The sequence below is a fragment of the Gallus gallus genome, chromosome 3, assembly GCF_016699485.2.
Source record: "Gallus gallus isolate bGalGal1 chromosome 3, bGalGal1.mat.broiler.GRCg7b, whole genome shotgun sequence".
In the NCBI taxonomy this organism is placed as follows: Eukaryota; Metazoa; Chordata; class Aves; order Galliformes; family Phasianidae; genus Gallus; species Gallus gallus.
The window spans coordinates 41,462,976-41,481,800 of NC_052534.1; the positions used below are offsets into that span (position 1 = coordinate 41,462,976).

The 18,825-nt window shown below is 50.2% G+C and overlaps 2 protein-coding genes across 2 annotated transcripts; both read right to left on the reverse strand.

Annotated features, from left to right (window-relative positions):
• Positions 1-1,426: 1,426 nt before the first annotated feature.
• LOC107049109 (ankyrin repeat domain-containing protein 26-like) lies at positions 1,427-6,740 on the reverse strand. The gene is made up of 7 exons (XM_025149310.3): positions 6,691-6,740; positions 5,258-6,188; positions 4,757-4,909; positions 4,326-4,631; positions 2,937-3,146; positions 2,209-2,435; positions 1,427-1,594 (listed from the first exon to the last, which is right to left on the reverse strand). Exons 1-7 carry the CDS (start codon positions 6,738-6,740, stop codon positions 1,585-1,587), a joined length of 1,887 nt encoding a protein of 628 aa, XP_025005078.3. The 3' UTR covers positions 1,427-1,584.
• A 6,276-nt stretch (positions 6,741-13,016) lies between these two features.
• LOC107053041 (ankyrin repeat domain-containing protein 26) lies at positions 13,017-18,542 on the reverse strand. Its single transcript, XM_025149307.3, has 8 exons — positions 18,281-18,542; positions 17,697-17,778; positions 16,848-17,573; positions 16,347-16,499; positions 15,916-16,221; positions 14,527-14,736; positions 13,799-14,025; positions 13,017-13,184 (listed from the first exon to the last, which is right to left on the reverse strand). The coding sequence occupies exons 1-8, from the start codon at positions 18,328-18,330 to the stop codon at positions 13,175-13,177; spliced, it is 1,764 nt and encodes a 587-aa protein (XP_025005075.2). The 5' UTR covers positions 18,331-18,542; the 3' UTR covers positions 13,017-13,174.
• Between the last annotated feature and the right edge of the window lie 283 nt (positions 18,543-18,825).

Genomic DNA, 18,825 nt, shown 5'->3' on the forward strand with positions numbered 1-18,825 from the left:
CTAAAGAGAAATCACTGTCGTGCAGCCTGCTGCTTCAGCAATGATGGCTCAAGTTAGGATTTCTCCGACTGCTGTAAAGCGATTAACTTATAATCAAAGTTAGAATTATTACTAAATTGCTCTTGACCTCTAATGTTATTTGTTATCTGTTGTTTGTTAAGGACCGCTTCCTTAACCATCTGCTAACTCCGCTGCACTCCCTTGTCCGTGAGAACAGCTTCTCCGGGGGTTTTGTTGATTAACTCCCTGAAGAGCTGGAAGTTGGCTTCCTTAAAATTAAGCACCCTGGTTTTACTCTTTGTCTTTTCCATATCCCTCGGATCAAAACTGCACTGTTGCACGGTCACTAGAGCGCAGGCAGATCTGCGTGTGGACACGCCTCCATTCACTCCTTTCCTGTGAGTTCTTGCCTTCCGCTTGGCAGTGAGAGGATACAGGCTGCCTTGGGTCTTGAGCTTTCTCTTGTGGTAAACCCTGTCTGTACGAGGGTAGAGCGTGGTTCCTCCGCTCCTCTCTTGTTAGCTTCCTTTGACACTTTCAAACCCATTTATTTCATCATGTAACCTCACCAGCAGGCTGAGCAGATCATCTGCCTGCTTGCACCTCATACAGCTCTCCTCGCTGCTGCCACAGGATGCAAATGAAAGACACAGGCGCTCTGTGGAGAGGCCTGAACAGCCACGTGTCTGCCTTGGAATTCAGTCTGTGTTTCTGCATCCTTCCTGATTTGTTCAGATGCCCTGGCTCTCTATGGGGCGGGCATTGCGAGTGGGGTCCCTACTCTGGGAGGATGACAATCCTGGACTTAGAGGATGATGGCCCTACACATAGCGGGCGATAATCACCTACCGAATTTACTTCTCCGGCCTGCAGGGTGCTCACCTCCCTGATCCGACTGCCACGCCACCTGCCACACCATGCCCTGCGTACAGGTAATGGTTGCTTGTGCTCTTTACGGGCTGCCTTTGTACGCGCAGGGAGATGACGCTGTCCCTTTTGGTTCTACCCACGTTGCATCCAGGACACCTCTAGTCAGGGACCGGCCAGTATGGTGGTCACTGTCTGTCTTAGTGAGGCCTTGAATGTGACCAGGACTGGGCTCATTATATGCTGGAAGAAGGACTTGAGTGTAACGGCCAGGCAACAAGAGGACGGTGGTGGGGTGGAAACACACTGTCACAGGAAGCCACCAAGGAGAGGAGCTACGCTCAGCCTCATTCTCAAGGAAAAATCTTCATGGGAACGTGGCTGAGACTGAAATCGGAACAACCAGCAACCAAGAGAATAATCACTAAAACTAAGGAATCATCTGTTATCCTAAAAATGAGGTTTGGGGCCCTGAAATGAGACTCTGCATCTTTCAGGTGAAACCTTGAACCCTCAGCATGGAGGGCTGTGGCTTAAAAATGAGTAAACCCCTTCCACAAACTGTCGGATGTATTTATTTCAGCTTCAAAAGTTTAGCTCAAAGCACTGTTGTATGACTGTGTTGCCCTGAACGCAGCATCCCGGACTTGATTAATTTTTGTGGAAGGTCCTTCTTGAGCATTCTGAGGAGAGGTCCCAGCAGGCCGGACTTCACGTTCACCAGTGACTGGGAGAGAAAACACGAGGGCCGATGTTAGTTGAACGGCAGATGGAGCGCAAAGAATCAATGGAAAACTCTAGGGTGTGACAGGAGAGTGCAAAGATCTGGAGAGATTGGAAGCCAGCAGCAGGGAAACAAAGGAAGACAGGGACACAGACAAAGCAAGATTTTTCACGTAAGAATGCAGGAGTGTTTCCCTCCTTCCAGTGAAAACTCAAACCGAAGAGGTGCCATCATGACCAAGGCTGCAAGCAGTATTTCTATCTCATAGTAATCATAATTCTTTTCTACTAGAGGTAAGGAAAGAGCAGAAGATTACTGATAATCCTTACATGAAAACTAACTGATTTTTTTCTGTAACTTCAAAGTCAGAAAGGGAAAAGAAAACAGTCCTCAGGGACAGGAGGGATCAAAGCGTGCTCTCGTGAGGAGTATTCTGCCTTGAACGGGTATCCATCATGTGGACTGGAATCGAGACAAGGATGTTGGATGGAAGAGCCTTGACAAGAAGAGGCATGTGGTATTATGTGAGGGAAAACCAACCCACCAATCAAACAAATGACAGCCACCACCACCACCACCACCACCACCAAGAAAAGGAACAAAATGTTTGCACTTACTCATCGTACTTATTTGCAAGGCTTCTTCTAATGTCCTCACCCACCAGGAACAGTTTTTCTGACACGTCTAGCCCTGCTTGCCAGTGTGCTATTTGCCGCAAGCTCTCCTGATGCATGCTTTGGGCTCTCTCCATTTCTGATGTCAGAGCTGCAATTCTCTGCCTCTGCTGCTTTCTAAACATTGCTTCTGCGGCGTTGATCTCCTCTAGCCTGCTTTGAGAGGCTGCCTGCATCAGAAGAAGACAATGCAACTTGAAGAAACCGGAAGAGGCAGACAGCGTCACCTCCGTGTGCCCTTGCAGCCAGTTCCCATACCCAATGGAAACAAGATAGCCCTGCTCAGTGAAGGAACCATGCTTCCTCCCTACCATCAACACTCATGAGAGAAGTCAGAAACGACTACGTCTTTCTGGGTTTTTTTTGCCTCATAAAGAACCACACCTGCTCTTTCTGCTGTTCTTACATGAAAGCTAGTACTGAGCCACCTCCAACTGTATATGGAAGGGGATGAGGAAAAGGCTGCATATTTCTTATGCACCAACGACACACGACACACGCAGAGGCACTTTCACACATCTCTCTCCAGCTCTCCAGCTTCCCTACAAGGAAGCCAGAGGCACTGCGCTAACAACGAGAACTAAACGTCTAACAGAAAATGCCTAAAAGCAACGAGCACAGGAACAAATCAATGCAGTGAGGATACAGATAGAAACGGCACATCAGTTTACCGGAACAAAGCGGCTGGGCTCTGGCTTCTGCCCCATTTCTTTTGGGGCTCCTCCTTCGTGCCACCTTCTATTCTGTGAGAATGGGCTACAGCCCACTGCAGTGGCCTGTGGGCGATATTGGTGAACCAGGTCTTGCAGCGCTCGATTTGCCATTTCTAGCTCCAGTGACTTTTGCCGTTCCATCTCCAGCTGTATGGAGAGTTCAAGCACCTGGATGCAGCGGAAAAAACAATCTCCCTTAATCAGAGTGCTCTCAAATCCCCACATTCTGGGCAACTCATTCAGATGTGTGTGTTGATGGAGGCCCTAGCTTAATCCACCGAGGCTGTATTTTTTGCCAAAGAAAAGAGGTGTGTTTTCTCTAACGCAAGCACGACTTTCTAGTCTCTGCTGAGAAGACTGCTGCAGTCTCCACCCTTTCCTACTTTCCAGAGTGGCTCCATGGCAAAGGCACTTGTCTCCTTCAACAGAATTATGCAACTCCCACGCCTGTGAACTCATGCTTCTGCCACAGACCTCCCTGGAGACAGCTAGGAGGAAGGGCAGAGAACGGGCTGTGTCCCAGCAACAGTCAGCGCAAGTGCTTTGCATGTTCCCCATCTCCTGAGCTGAAATTGTTCCTAGGGGAGGAAGACGGCAGGCGCTGATATTTTCATCCTGAGTTATGGTGGCACCAGCGGGCAGTGGACAAGAAGAGCGGTCCTGTTCTCTGCCGGCACTTTCACTGCAAACCTGCTGGCTGGCCCCTTCTCATTTGCACACACCTCTGCTAATGTCCTTCCAGCGTGGGGGAAGAGGCAGCAAGGGGGTACTTTTGTTTCTCAAGAACGCCACTAACAGGGAACAAAGATCTCATTTTTGTGCCGAGATTGAGAGAACTTGCAAACAGAGCAGCTGAACTCTGAGACACTTTGTGGGGGCGTGCCTTGTGATGTCACAGAACGGCCACAACATCGGGAACGGCATCAGAACAGCAGCGAGCCTCGAAGGAGGACAAGCTGCTGCGCTCTTCCTTCCCTGGATGCTGCTCCCGAGGCACTGCTTTGCCCCTCACCCTGAAAATGAGGTCCCCGAGAAGCTGCTTGTGTTCTGTGAAGGGAAAGGCGGGGAGGCAAGGAGAGTAACGTACGCTAGGGCCCAAGTAAGAGCTTCCACTGCCCCTTTGCAGCACGGGATTGCCTCTTTCTTGTGACTGAAAGCAGCTGGCTTTGTTGATGTTTCAGAGCAGATCATGCTGTGATCTGGAAAACCACCATGAACGATGACGTAACTTTTACTGCTTTCAGACAAACGTGTCCTGCGCTTGTTTTCAGACTATTTCTTCTCCTGCACTACTGAGGGGAAAAGAACTGCTTAACCTATGCCAACACGCTCACAGGCATTGCATACCTTGACATTAGCCTTGTCCATGTCTTCCTCCAGCTTCGAGATGTCGTTCTTCAGGTGACGGCAGTAATCTTCAGAAAGCTTCCGAGAATTTTCTGACATTGACTGCTTTCTGAAACTATCAGCAAGTTTCTCTTGCATTTCTTCTTCACGCTTCTTTCCAATCTGCACTGATGTTTTATAATCTGCCACTGCAGCCTCTACACGCTGCTTGAGAACAGCCTCCTCCATCCGCAGCTCCTCATTTGCCCTTTTTTGCAGCAGCAACTCTGAGTGTTCCACCTTTAGCTGTGCAGAAAGGTCACACACCTGCATGCAGTGGAAAAACAACAGCATCCTATGTTTGTTCCCAGCTTATTTCTTCCCTTTCACTAGTTGGAGGAAATGGACAGCTTCACCCGTATGAACGTGTTCACAGGTGTTGCATTGCATACCGTGGCATTAGCCTTGTCCAAATCCTCTTGCAATTTGGAGATTTTGTTCTTCAGCGAGTCGCATAAGTCGGCAGAAGTTTTCAGGGATGCTTCTGCAATCTGCTGCTTTCCGACAGCCTCGGTAAGTTCTTGTTGCAGCTGTCTGGCTGTTCTCTAGAGAAACAATGGTGCAGGAGTGTGAAGTAAACGGTAAAAAGCTAAAGCTTGCATTTTTATTTTCGCTTGCTAGTTCCCATACTTAGATCATTTTTTTGAGTGAACTGCAAAGGGAAGAAAAGTGGTAGAGGAGAATTGCCCGACCCTCACCGGGGTGTAGAGCTGGCATTCGCCACTTGCCAAATGGCAGCAGAAAGGGAACAAAACAGAGGCAACCCGAGGGACAGGTAGCTCGTAGCCGGTAAATTCTAGAAGCGCCAGATGACTTTGGGAGCTGCTCTACTTCAGTGTCCATCTGACCTTTTCTTCTACTTGGACTGTCTCGCGCTTAAAGACATCACTCACCGCTCTTGCCTGGCTGGTCTTGAGCGCATCATCCAGCCGCTGACGGAGTGAAAGGTTTTCACGTTGGAGCTGGGCCACTTGTTTCTGCAGAACTTCCTTCTCTGCACTTTCTTTTCTCGGTTCACCTTTTGCAAGGTGTGAAGCACGGCATCCCTTTGCCTGCCTCTGGGCCTGGAACAGTGCTTTTTCTGTCGCTTCTAAAACCAACGTCTTTTCCTTGAGCATTTCTTCCAATTGCTCCAATTGTCTCTTTTGCCTACGAGCTTTACTTCTGGATTTCTTCTGCTGCTGAGACGAGGTCTTGTTGCTTTTTTGCAACTCAGAGATGTTCCCAGAGAGGCCTTCTAGGCAGGAAGGCCATCGCTCAGGTTGTCTCTTAAATCCTTGCTTAGCGTCGTTTGCTGAGCACGAGTAACTTTCAAAGGTCTCGGTGAGACTGAGCGGGGCAGAAGTTACCGCTGCTACTCCATCTGTGATGGAGAAACCGAGCGGGGCAGAAGTTACCGCTGCCACCCCATCTGTGTTGGAGAGATCGTGCAGGGCAGAAGTCACCGCTGCCTCCCCATCTGTGCTGGAGAGATCGTGCAGGGCAGAAGTCACCGCTGCCTCCCCATCTGTGCTGGAGAGATCATGCGGGGCAGAAGGTACCGCTGCCACCCCGTCTGTGATGGAGAGATCACGCGGGGCAGAAATTGCCACTGATACTCCATCTGCGCTGTCCTCTGCCTGTTCCAAGTATAGAAATAGAATAGAAAGAAAGAAAGAATAGAAACTGTCAACACTTAAGGAAATCGGCTCAAAAGAGGATGCATTGGCAAGCATTTTATAAAGCCAGAAGAAGACCGTCACCTGCTTCACTTCAGATTCCAAAGGGCCTTCTCCCTGACTTTCCTGCTCTGTGCAGTCCATGGGGTGCACGCGAGCACTCCACCTAGAAAGACAGAAGGCACGTTCAGTTGCGCACGCTGCCTATTGCACTCCTAACGGCCCTTTCTTGGCCACCCGTTCCAGACTGACAGCAAGCTGGGAGAGAGCAGCACACACTTGCTAGTACACACTTAAATGCTGTTCTCCTGTATGCTACGGTTTATCAGCAAGCTCTTCCTCAAAGCAAGACTGCTATGAAAGACACAGCACGCTTTACTCCCAGGGGTGCTGACAGCCCACAGTAGCCCCAGGCAGCCTCTCTTCCTGCTTCCAGCTGATACTGGCCAATGGAGGCAGGAGATGGAGGGGGTGACCGGAGGGGAAGAAATGATGTCTAGAACGGGTGTCCAGTCATTCTGGGAGGTATATGTGTGCAGGATGGGCTATGTGCAGGGAGGCCAAATTTGCCTGTGGGCTGAGCTGCCATCATCAGGACACGTGCTGATTTTGCCAGGCTTTTAAGCACACCTAAGCGCCCTCGAGAACAGAAACCAGCAGGCACAGACCTTCTCCGTGTCTTTCTCAATGTCCGGAAAAACTTCCGGATCTTCTCCATGATCCGTCAAGACTGGGCACTACCACCAGCACCACCAACACCACCAGTGCCAACACTGCCAGTACCTGCACCAGCACCAGCACCAGCACCAGCACCTGCACTAGCACCTGCACCAGCAGACACTGTGCTTGTGGGGGCTGTGCTTGTGGGGCCCCAGGTCTGCTGAGCGCTTTATGACATCACAGAGGGCTCTGTGACTCTTGGTGACGTGAACTGCCAGTTGCCAGGGCTAGCAGTGCCACTGTTCCCTTTGTAAGGCCCTTGGGGCAGAGGGAGGGGCACATGTGTTCATACCATGTATGCATTTAACAGGGCAGCGTGGCCAGAGGAAGCAACCCCTCGCGTACCTCCAGGAGTACGGGATGCCCAAGGTTGCTGCTCCAAATCTCTTGTTCTGCTGTCACGCAGAGCCCCTCCATTCCCTGCGGTGTGTCTTCATGCCTTCTCTACCACCCTGGCTGCGAGCGCCGTGTTGCCCTGATCCCCTTAGTTCACATGCACATCCCCTTCAGTCCTTTCCGCAGCATTCCAGCGTCCTCCCTTTCCCCTTTAGGGATGGATGTCTGGAGTCCCTTAAGCATCCCTTCCAGGCATGCTTACGTCCTTTCTGCTCCCTTCCAGAGCTGCTGGCATAGCCTCTGCTCCCTCCCGGCATGCTCTCATGCCTTCCACTTCCCATGGCCAAGCTCCTCTCTCTCCTCGTCACACGCTCTCCCCTCTGCCTTTCCGTAGCCCTGTGCTCACCTTAAAAATGAGCTGGTGGACCGTGGAATGAGGCTGTAACCCCTGAAAACGGATAGGGATCCGGAGTGAAAAAGGGGACTTTGGAGCCTGCGGCGAAGCTTTGGGTTCCCTGGCTGTCCGGATCTTGAACAATTTCCTTATATTACGAGCATATACACCGATTCGTTGGTGTGTTCGGAACAGCATTTCCCCGTTATACCCTGAAAACGTCGGTCCTATTTGTAACATATTGTTTCCCTTTTGAGAAGAAATAGACCAAGAATAAACATTTGTGAATACAATGCAGAGAAGTGCTATTTTTCTTCTCTTCACTGGGGGGACACCAGCACACATCGGTGAGCTGGTAGAAACAGGGAAGGGAAACGTCCCTGTGGAAAAAAAAGAGCCACTCTCAGGAAAGAGAAAGGCAGTGTCACGCACAACAAGGGAGCGGGGTCTCTGTCTGGGAAGAAAGCAGCAGCGTGGTGCAGTGTACGTTCTGAAGAGGAAGCTGTACTGAACCCTGAGGGAGCGCTGTACTGCTCTAGGCACATTACTCCCAGAACAAACAGTCCCACGCCAGCTCTGCTATTTCTGCCCAGTTTTTCAATGGGTAGCGTGAACATAGCCTGGCATGGTACCTGCGATGTAACATCCAGGTGTGTTGCAGACAATTACTTTTACGCATCCCAGGCCTGACACGGTGCTGATGTTCACACAGCGAGGCCAGAAAGACAAAACTTTTCAAGATGAGGGTCTTCAGCTTAAGGAAGATGTGGCTCTGTTGCTGTGTGAGAAAAAGGTCATCCCATAATGCAGTTTCTAGTTTGCATCATCCATTTCCTTTCGAATAAAATATGCTGTTCCACATACAATTTCTAGATTTATGTTTATATTTATACATACACCTATGTTTATAACACGATTGTCTTTTTCTTTAAGTTCTCTGACATCATCAAAAACTACTTTTTCTCCAATGAAAAAAAAACAAAAAAAGCCAAAAAAAAAATACCCAAACCAAAATTGATGTTTTCCTGGCAATTCCTGGGGCCCTTGCAATGCCTTTGCCTTGGGCTGCACTGACACCTACTGTTCACATCCCCAGAGCAAGAATAGCCTGTGGCTTTGATGGATTTTGAGTATTTTCCTATTATTACGCAAGACCGAATCATGGTGCCAAGATTGCTAATATAGTTGCTCCACAGTATTTATAGTGTTTTTGGAGTTTCTTTAATGCTATGCGTTGTGTGAAGATCTCTGCTCTGGCAGTCTTTGCCTGTGGGGTGGTGGGGCTGGGACCAGCTAAGCAGCTGGTCTACTCTATCTTGGATCTCTGTAACAGGCAAGCACTGCTGACACTGCAACACGTATTTCTGCAGTTTCCCTTCTGCCTGCTCCAGCAGTACCCGTGGTGTGACCCCATAATGCTGTGCAAGCCCACCGGGAATCTGCTCAGAGTGGGCAAAAACTGGCTACGTCTTTGCTTTTCTTCCGAACACTACTTTTCTTCCGAAAACTACGAGCACCTCACAGCTTGATACATTCATGTACTGGTGTTCCCAGACAACTGGTATCCTAAAGACAGATTAAGACTGGGGAACCGTAGCCTGCATGCAGAATCACACAGTCACAGAGATCCCCTAGCAAGTTTTTGTTTTGCTTTGTTTTGTTTTGCTTGAGATGAGCAAGTCACTCTTCAGGGCACTGCTTTTCCCCATTAGGGCTGCAGGCATTTACCTCGCCAAGCTGTGCCCATCCCTCTCGAATGGAAACGCAATTTCAGTGTAATGTTATCTGCAGTGTATAGATGCCGTTTCCTCCATTTCTGTTGGGTTTTGGAATGACAGTCCCCTTCAAAATTCTGCAACTCAAAATTCCCCCTAAAGAAATGTGTACTGGGGTAACTAAGAGCATATTTGATTAATAATTCTTTTTTGATAACGGTATAGTATATAGAAATTAGATAGTGCCCCTTCAGAATTAGACTGGAGGCTTGCCAGTGTGACTCCCATCTACAAGAAGGGCTGCAGGGAGGATCCCGGGAACTACAGGCCTGTTAGCCTGACCTCGGTGCCGGGGAAGATTACGGAGCAGACTGTCCTGAGGGAGATCACGCGGCTCGTGCAGGACAACCGGGGGATCAGGCCTAGCCAGCATGGGTTCACGAAGGGCAGGTCCTGCTTGACCAACTCCTTCTATGATCTAGTGACCCGTCTGGTGGATGAGGGAAAGGCTGTTGATGTAGTCTACCTAGATTTCAGCAAAGCCTTTGACACTGTCTCCCACAGTATTCTCCTGCGGAAGCTGGCAGCCCGTGGCTTGGACAGATGCACTCTTGGCTGGGTAAGGAACTGGCTGGAGGGCCGGGCCCAGAGAGTCGAGTTAAATCCAGCTGCCGACCGGTCACGACTGGTATTCCCCAGAGGTCGGTGCCGGGGCCTGTCCTGTTTAATATCTTTACCGATGACCTGGATGAGGGCATTGAGTGCACCCTCAGTAAGTTTGCAGATGACACCAAGCTGGCTGGAGGTGTTGACCTGCCTGAGGGTAGCGAGGCCCAACGGAGGGATCTGGATAGACTGGATAGCTGGGCTGAAGCCAGTGGGATGAGATTCAACAAGACCAAATGCCGGGTCCTGCACTTTGGCCACAATAACCCCAGGCAACGCTACAGGCTTGGGGCAGAGTGGCTGGAAGACTGTGTAGAGGAAATGGACCTGGGGATGCTGATTGACGCTAGACTGAACGTGAGCCAGCAGTGTGCCCAGGTGGCCAAGAAGGCCAATGGCATCCTGGCTGGTATCAGAAATAGTGTGGCCAGCAGGAGCAGGGAAGTAATTATCCCCCTGTACTCAGCACTGGTGAGGCCGCACCTCGAGTACTGTGTCCAGTTTTGGGCCCCTCACTGTAAGAAAGACATCGAGGCCCTGGAGCGTGTCCAGAGGAGGGCAACAAACCCTGGTGAGGGGTCTGGAGCACAGGCCTTACGAGGAGCGGCTGAAGGAGCTGGGATTGTTCAGTCTAGAGAAGAGGAGGCTCAGGGGAGACCTTATTGCTCTCTATAACTACCTGAAGGGTTGTTGTCATGTTAACCGCAACTGCTCAGTGTCTGGGAACTATGATCCATGCTGCCTCCATGCAGCTCCAGGCAGCAGTGAATGTGATGAGGCACACTCAGGCAGGGAGACTGAGGAGGGGGAGTATCTCTGCTTACTCGGGAGACTGATTCACCTATCGGCTGCCTTCCAGACAGCAAATTTAGCAACGGTGTCCACCGGGCAGAAAGCCCTGCCAAGAAAGAACACAGCGACTCAGCGTGCCTGCCTAAAAATGTGCTGTCTCAAGCCTCTGGCTGCAGTGGGTGCCCAACCCTCTTGCTGCCAGTGACAGGCAGCAGAGATTCCACCTGTGTGAGGTGTGAGCAGGTGGATGGTCTGTTCAGTGTGGTGGTGAAGCTCAAGGGGGAGGCTGAGAGATTAAGGGGTATCGCAGAGTGTGAGCAGGAGATAAATTGGTGGAGTAACTCTATGTTGAATTTGTGAGAAAAACACAGGGTTGATCCCCTCAGAACTGACTCTCTCAGAGCTGACTCGGGAAACAAATCTAGCTGGTTACTGGCCTCAAGTTGCTCCAGGGGAGATTCAGGCTGGACGTTAGGAAATACTACTTCTCTGAGAGAGCGGTCAGGCGCTGGAATGGGCTGCCCACGGAGGTGGTGGAGTCACCGACCCTGGAGGTGTTCAAGGAACGTTTGCATGTTGTGTTGAGGGACGTGGCTTAGTGAGAACTATTGGTGATGGGTGGGACGTTGGACTGGATGATCTTGTAGGTCTTCTCCAACCTTGGTGATTCTATGATTCGATGAAAAATATTGAGGCAAACTGCATGGATTGAAAAGCACAGCATCTGAAAGCCCTGACACAAACCATCTCGGAACAACTAGAAATTGTCTGTAAGAACCACAGAAGGTTCCAGATACTTGAAGCAAGACATACACAATATCTGTGTTGAAACGAGGAGAAAGACAAGTCAAATTAGATACATTTAAAAAGTAAAGTCTAACTCACAGACAAGTAGTCAGTAAATATCTCTTGACCTAAAAGGATGTACTTGAGAGGCAGCCCTTCCTAAAGAGAAATCACTGTCGTGCAGCCTGCTGCTTCAGCAATGATGGCTCAAGTTAGGATTTCTCCGACTGCTGTAAAGCGATTAACTTATAATCAAAGTTAGAATTATTACTAAATTGCTCTTGACCTCTAATGTTATTTGTTATCTGTTGTTTGTTAAGGACCGCTTCCTTAACCATCTGCTAACTCCGCTGCACTCCCTTGTCCGTGAGAACAGCTTCTCCGGGGGTTTTGTTGATTAACTCCCTGAAGAGCTGGAAGTTGGCTTCCTTAAAATTAAGCACCCTGGTTTTACTCTTTGTCTTTTCCATATCCCTCGGATCAAAACTGCACTGTTGCACGGTCACTAGAGCGCAGGCAGATCTGCGTGTGGACACGCCTCCATTCACTCCTTTCCTGTGAGTTCTTGCCTTCCGCTTGGCAGTGAGAGGATACAGGCTGCCTTGGGTCTTGAGCTTTCTCTTGTGGTAAACCCTGTCTGTACGAGGGTAGAGCGTGGTTCCTCCGCTCCTCTCTTGTTAGCCTCCTTTGACACTTTCAAACCCATTTATTTCATCATGTAACCTCACCAGCAGGCTGAGCATATCATCTGCCTGCTTGCACCTCATACAGCTCTCCTCGCTGCTGCCACAGGATGCAAATGAAAGACACAGGCGCTCTGTGGAGAGGCCTGAACAGCCACGTGTCTGCCTTGGAATTCAGTCTGTGTTTCTGCATCCTTCCTGATTTGTTCAGATGCCCTGGCTCTCTATGGGGCGGGCATTGCGAGTGGGGTCCCTACTCTGGGAGGATGACAATCCTGGACTTAGAGGATGATGGCCCTACACATAGCGGGCGATAATCACCTACCGAATTTACTTCTCCGGCCTGCAGGGTGCTCACCTCCCTGATCCGACTGCCACGCCACCTGCCACACCATGCCCTGCGTACAGGTAATGGTTGCTTGTGCTCTTTACGGGCTGCCTTTGTACGCGCAGGGAGATGACGCTGTCCCTTTTGGTTCTACCCACGTTGCATCCAGGACACCTCTAGTCAGGGACCGGCCAGTATGGTGGTCACTGTCTGTCTTAGTGAGGCCTTGAATGTGACCAGGACTGGGCTCATTATATGCTGGAAGAAGGACTTGAGTGTAACGGCCAGGCAACAAGAGGACGGTGGTGGGGTGGAAACACACTGTCACAGGAAGCCACCAAGGAGAGGAGCTACGCTCAGCCTCATTCTCAAGGAAAAGTCTTCATGGGAACGTGGCTGAGACTGAAATCGGAACAACCAGCAACCAAGAGAATAATCACTAAAACTAAGGAATCATCTGTTATCCTAAAAATGAGGTTTGGGGCCCTGAAATGAGACTCTGCATCTTTCAGGTGAAACCTTGAACCCTCAGCATGGAGGGCTGTGGCTTAAAAATGAGTAAACCCCTTCCACAAACTGTCGGATGTATTTATTTCAGCTTCAAAAGTTTAGCTCAAAGCACTGTTGTATGACTGTGTTGCCCTGAACGCAGCATCCCGGACTTGATTAATTTTTGTGGAAGGTCCTTCTTGAGCATTCTGAGGAGAGGTCCCAGCAGGCCGGACTTCACGTTCACCAGTGACTGGGAGAGAAAACACGAGGGCCGATGTTAGTTGAACGGCAGATGGAGCGCAAAGAATCAATGGAAAACTCTAGGGTGTGACAGGAGAGTGCAAAGATCTGGAGAGATTGGAAGCCAGCAGCAGGGAAACAAAGGAAGACAGGGACACAGACAAAGCAAGATTTTTCACGTAAGAATGCAGGAGTGTTTCCCTCCTTCCAGTGAAAACTCAAACCGAAGAGGTGCCATCATGACCAAGGCTGCAAGCAGTATTTCTATCTCATAGTAATCATAATTCTTTTCTACTAGAGGTAAGGAAAGAGCAGAAGATTACTGATAATCCTTACATGAAAACTAACTGATTTTTTTCTGTAACTTCAAAGTCAGAAAGGGAAAAGAAAACAGTCCTCAGGGACAGGAGGGATCAAAGCGTGCTCTCGTGAGGAGTATTCTGCCTTGAACGGGTATCCATCATGTGGACTGGAATCGAGACAAGGATGTTGGATGGAAGAGCCTTGACAAGAAGAGGCATGTGGTATTATGTGAGGGAAAACCAACCCACCAATCAAACAAATGACAGCCACCACCACCACCACCACCACCACCAAGAAAAGGAACAAAATGTTTGCACTTACTCATCGTACTTATTTGCAAGGCTTCTTCTAATGTCCTCACCCACCAGGAACAGTTTTTCTGACACGTCTAGCCCTGCTTGCCAGTGTGCTATTTGCCGCAAGCTCTCCTGATGCATGCTTTGGGCTCTCTCCATTTCTGATGTCAGAGCTGCAATTCTCTGCCTCTGCTGCTTTCTAAACATTGCTTCTGCGGCGTTGATCTCCTCTAGCCTGCTTTGAGAGGCTGCCTGCATCAGAAGAAGACAATGCAACTTGAAGAAACCGGAAGAGGCAGACAGCGTCACCTCCGTGTGCCCTTGCAGCCAGTTCCCATACCCAATGGAAACAAGATAGCCCTGCTCAGTGAAGGAACCATGCTTCCTCCCTACCATCAACACTCATGAGAGAAGTCAGAAACGACTACGTCTTTCTGGGTTTTTTTTGCCTCATAAAGAACCACACCTGCTCTTTCTGCTGTTCTTACATGAAAGCTAGTACTGAGCCACCTCCAACTGTATATGGAAGGGGATGAGGAAAAGGCTGCATATTTCTTATGCACCAACGACACACGACACACGCAGAGGCACTTTCACACATCTCTCTCCAGCTCTCCAGCTTCCCTACAAGGAAGCCAGAGGCACTGCGCTAACAACGAGAACTAAACGTCTAACAGAAAATGCCTAAAAGCAACGAGCACAGGAACAAATCAATGCAGTGAGGATACAGATAGAAACGGCACATCAGTTTACCGGAACAAAGCGGCTGGGCTCTGGCTTCTGCCCCATTTCTTTTGGGGCTCCTCCTTCGTGCCACCTTCTATTCTGTGAGAATGGGCTACAGCCCACTGCAGTGGCCTGTGGGCGATATTGGTGAACCAGGTCTTGCAGCGCTCGATTTGCCATTTCTAGCTCCAGTGACTTTTGCCGTTCCATCTCCAGCTGTATGGAGAGTTCAAGCACCTGGATGCAGCGGAAAAAACAATCTCCCTTAATCAGAGTGCTCTCAAATCCCCACATTCTGGGCAACTCATTCAGATGTGTGTGTTGATGGAGGCCCTAGCTTAATCCACCGAGGCTGTATTTTTTGCCAAAGAAAAGAGGTGTGTTTTCTCTAACGCAAGCACGACTTTCTAGTCTCTGCTGAGAAGACTGCTGCAGTCTCCACCCTTTCCTACTTTCCAGAGTGGCTCCATGGCAAAGGCACTTGTCTCCTTCAACAGAATTATGCAACTCCCACGCCTGTGAACTCATGCTTCTGCCACAGACCTCCCTGGTGACAGCTAGGAGGAAGGGCAGAGAACGGGCTGTGTCCCAGCAACAGTCAGCGCAAGTGCTTTGCATGTTCCCCATCTCCTGAGCTGAAATTGTTCCTAGGGGAGGAAGACGGCAGGCGCTGATATTTTCATCCTGAGTTATGGTGGCACCAGCGGGCAGTGGACAAGAAGAGCGGTCCTGTTCTCTGCCGGCACTTTCACTGCAAACCTGCTGGCTGGCCCCTTCTCATTTGCACACACCTCTGCTAATGTCCTTCCAGCGTGGGGGAAGAGGCAGCAAGGGGGTACTTTTGTTTCTCAAGAACGCCACTAACAGGGAACAAAGATCTCATTTTTGTGCCGAGATTGAGAGAACTTGCAAACAGAGCAGCTGAACTCTGAGACACTTTGTGGGGGCGTGCCTTGTGATGTCACAGAACGGCCACAACATCGGGAACGGCATCAGAACAGCAGCGAGCCTCGAAGGAGGACAAGCTGCTGCGCTCTTCCTTCCCTGGATGCTGCTCCTGAGGCACTGCTTTGCCCCTCACCCTGAAAATGAGGTCCCCGAGAAGCTGCTTGTGTTCTGTGAAGGGAAAGGCGGGGAGGCAAGGAGAGTAACGTACGCTAGGGCCCAAGTAAGAGCTTCCACTGCCCCTTTGCAGCACGGGATTGCCTCTTTCTTGTGACTGAAAGCAGCTGGCTTTGTTGATGTTTCAGAGCAGATCATGCTGTGATCTGGAAAACCACCATGAACGATGACGTAACTTTTACTGCTTTCAGACAAACGTGTCCTGCGCTTGTTTTCAGACTATTTCTTCTCCTGCACTACTGAGGGGAAAAGAACTGCTTAACCTATGCCAACACGCTCACAGGCATTGCATACCTTGACATTAGCCTTGTCCATGTCTTCCTCCAGCTTCGAGATGTCGTTCTTCAGGTGACGGCAGTAATCTTCAGAAAGCTTCCGAGAATTTTCTGACATTGACTGCTTTCTGAAACTATCAGCAAGTTTCTCTTGCATTTCTTCTTCACGCTTCTTTCCAATCTGCACTGATGTTTTATAATCTGCCACTGCAGCCTCTACACGCTGCTTGAGAACAGCCTCCTCCATCCGCAGCTCCTCATTTGCCCTTTTTTGCAGCAGCAACTCTGAGTGTTCCACCTTTAGCTGTGCAGAAAGGTCACACACCTGCATGCAGTGGAAAAACAACAGCATCCTATGTTTGTTCCCAGCTTATTTCTTCCCTTTCACTAGTTGGAGGAAATGGACAGCTTCACCCGTATGAACGTGTTCACAGGTGTTGCATTGCATACCGTGGCATTAGCCTTGTCCAAATCCTCTTGCAATTTGGAGATTTTGTTCTTCAGCGAGTCGCATAAGTCGGCAGAAGTTTTCAGGGATGCTTCTGCAATCTGCTGCTTTCCGACAGCCTCGGTAAGTTCTTGTTGCAGCTGTCTGGCTGTTCTCTAGAGAAACAATGGTGCAGGAGTGTGAAGTAAACGGTAAAAAGCTAAAGCTTGCATTTTTATTTTCGCTTGCTAGTTCCCATACTTAGATCATTTTTTTGAGTGAACTGCAAAGGGAAGAAAAGTGGTAGAGGAGAATTGCCCGACCCTCACCGGGGTGTAGAGCTGGCATTCGCCACTTGCCAAATGGCAGCAGAAAGGGAACAAAACAGAGGCAACCCGAGGGACAGGTAGCTCGTAGCCGGTAAATTCTAGAAGCGCCAGATGACTTTGGGAGCTGCTCTACTTCAGTGTCCATCTGACCTTTTCTTCTACTTGGACTGTCTCGCGCTTAAAGACATCACTCACCGCTCTTGCCTGGCTGGTCTTGAGCGCATCATCCAGCCGCTGACGGAGTGAAAGGTTTTCACGTTGGAGCTGGGCCACTTGTTCCTGCAGAACTTCCTTCTCTGCACTTTCTTTTCTCGGTTCACCTTTTGCAAGGTGTGAAGCACGGCATTCCTTTGCCTGCCTCTGGGCCTGGAACAGTGCTTTTTCTGTCGCTTCTAAAACCAACGTCTTTTCCTTGAGTATTTCTTCCAATTGCTCCAATTGTCTCTTTTGCCTACGAGCTTTACTTCTGGATTTCTTCTGCTGCTGAGACGAGGTCTTGTTGCTTTTTTGCAACTCAGAGATGTTCCCAGAGAGGCCTTCTAGGCAGGAAGGCCATCGCTCAGGTTGTCTCTTAAATCCTTGCTTAGCGTCGTTTGCTGAGCACGAGTAACTTTCAAAGGTCTCGGTGAGACTGAGCGGGGCAGAAGTTACCGCTGCTACTCCATCTGTGATGGAGAAACCGAGCGGGGCAGAAGTTACCGCTGCCACCCCATCTGTGTTGGAGAGATCGTGCAGGGCAGAAGTCACCGCTGCCTCCCCATCTGTGCTGGAGAGATCGTGCAGGGCAGAAGTCACCGCTGCCTCCCCATCTGTGCTGGAGAGATCATGCGGGGCAGAAGGTACCGCTGCCACCCCGTCTGTGATGGAGAGATCATGCGGGGCAGAAATTGCCACTGATACTCCATCTGCGCTGTCCTCTGCCTGTTCCAAGTATAGAAATAGAATAGAAAGAAAGAAAGAATAGAAACTGTCAACACTTAAGGAAATCGGCTCAAAAGAGGATGCATTGGCAAGCATTTTATAAAGCCAGAAGAAGACCGTCACCTGCTTCACTTCAGATTCCAAAGGGCCTTCTCCCTGACTTTCCTGCTCTGTGCAGTCCATGGGGTGCACGCGAGCACTCCACCTAGAAAGACAGAAGGCACGTTCAGTTGCGCACGCTGCCTATTGCACTCCTAACGGCCCTTTCTTGGCCACCCGTTCCAGACTGACAGCAAGCTGGGAGAGAGCAGCACACACTTGCTAGTACACACTTAAATGCTGTTCTCCTGTATGCTACGGTTTATCAGCAAGCTCTTCCTCAAAGCAAGACTGCTATGAAAGACACAGCACGCTTTACTCCCAGGGGTGCTGACAGCCCACAGTAGCCCCAGGCAGCCTCTCTTCCTGCTTCCAGCTGATACTGGCCAATGGAGGCAGGAGATGGAGGGGGTGACCGGAGGGGAAGAAATGATGTCTAGAACGGGTGTCCAGTCATTCTGGGAGGTATATGTGTGCAGGATGGGCTATGTGCAGGGAGGCCAAATTTGCCTGTGGGCTGAGCTGCCATCATCAGGACACGTGCTGATTTTGCCAGGCTTTTAAGCACACCTAAGCGCCCTCGAGAACAGAAACCAGCAGGCACAGACCTTCTCCGTGTCTTTCTCAATGTCCGGAAAAACTTCCGGATCTTCTCCATGATCCGTCAAGACTGGGCACTACCACCAGCACCACCAACACCACCAGTGCCAACACTGCCAGTACCTGCACCAGCACCAGCACCAGCACCAGCACCTGCACTAGCACCTGCACCAGCAGACACTGTGCTTGTGGGGGCTGTGCTTGTGGGGCCCCAGGTCTGCTGAGCGCTTTATGACATCACAGAGGGCTCTGTGACTCTTGGTGACGTGAACTGCCAGTTGCCAGGGCTAGCAGTGCCACTGTTCCCTTTGTAAGGCCCTTGGGGCAGAGGGAGGGGCATGTGTTCATACCATGTATGCATTTAACAGGGCAGTGTGGCCAGAGGAAGCAACCCCTCGCGTACCTCCAGGAGTACGGGATGCCCAAGGTTGCTGCTCCAAATCTCTTGTTCTGCTGTCACGCAGAGCCCCTCCATTCCCTGCGGTGTGTCTTCATGCCTTCTCTACCACCCTGGCTGCGAGCGCCGTGTTGCCCTGATCCCCTTAGTTCACAT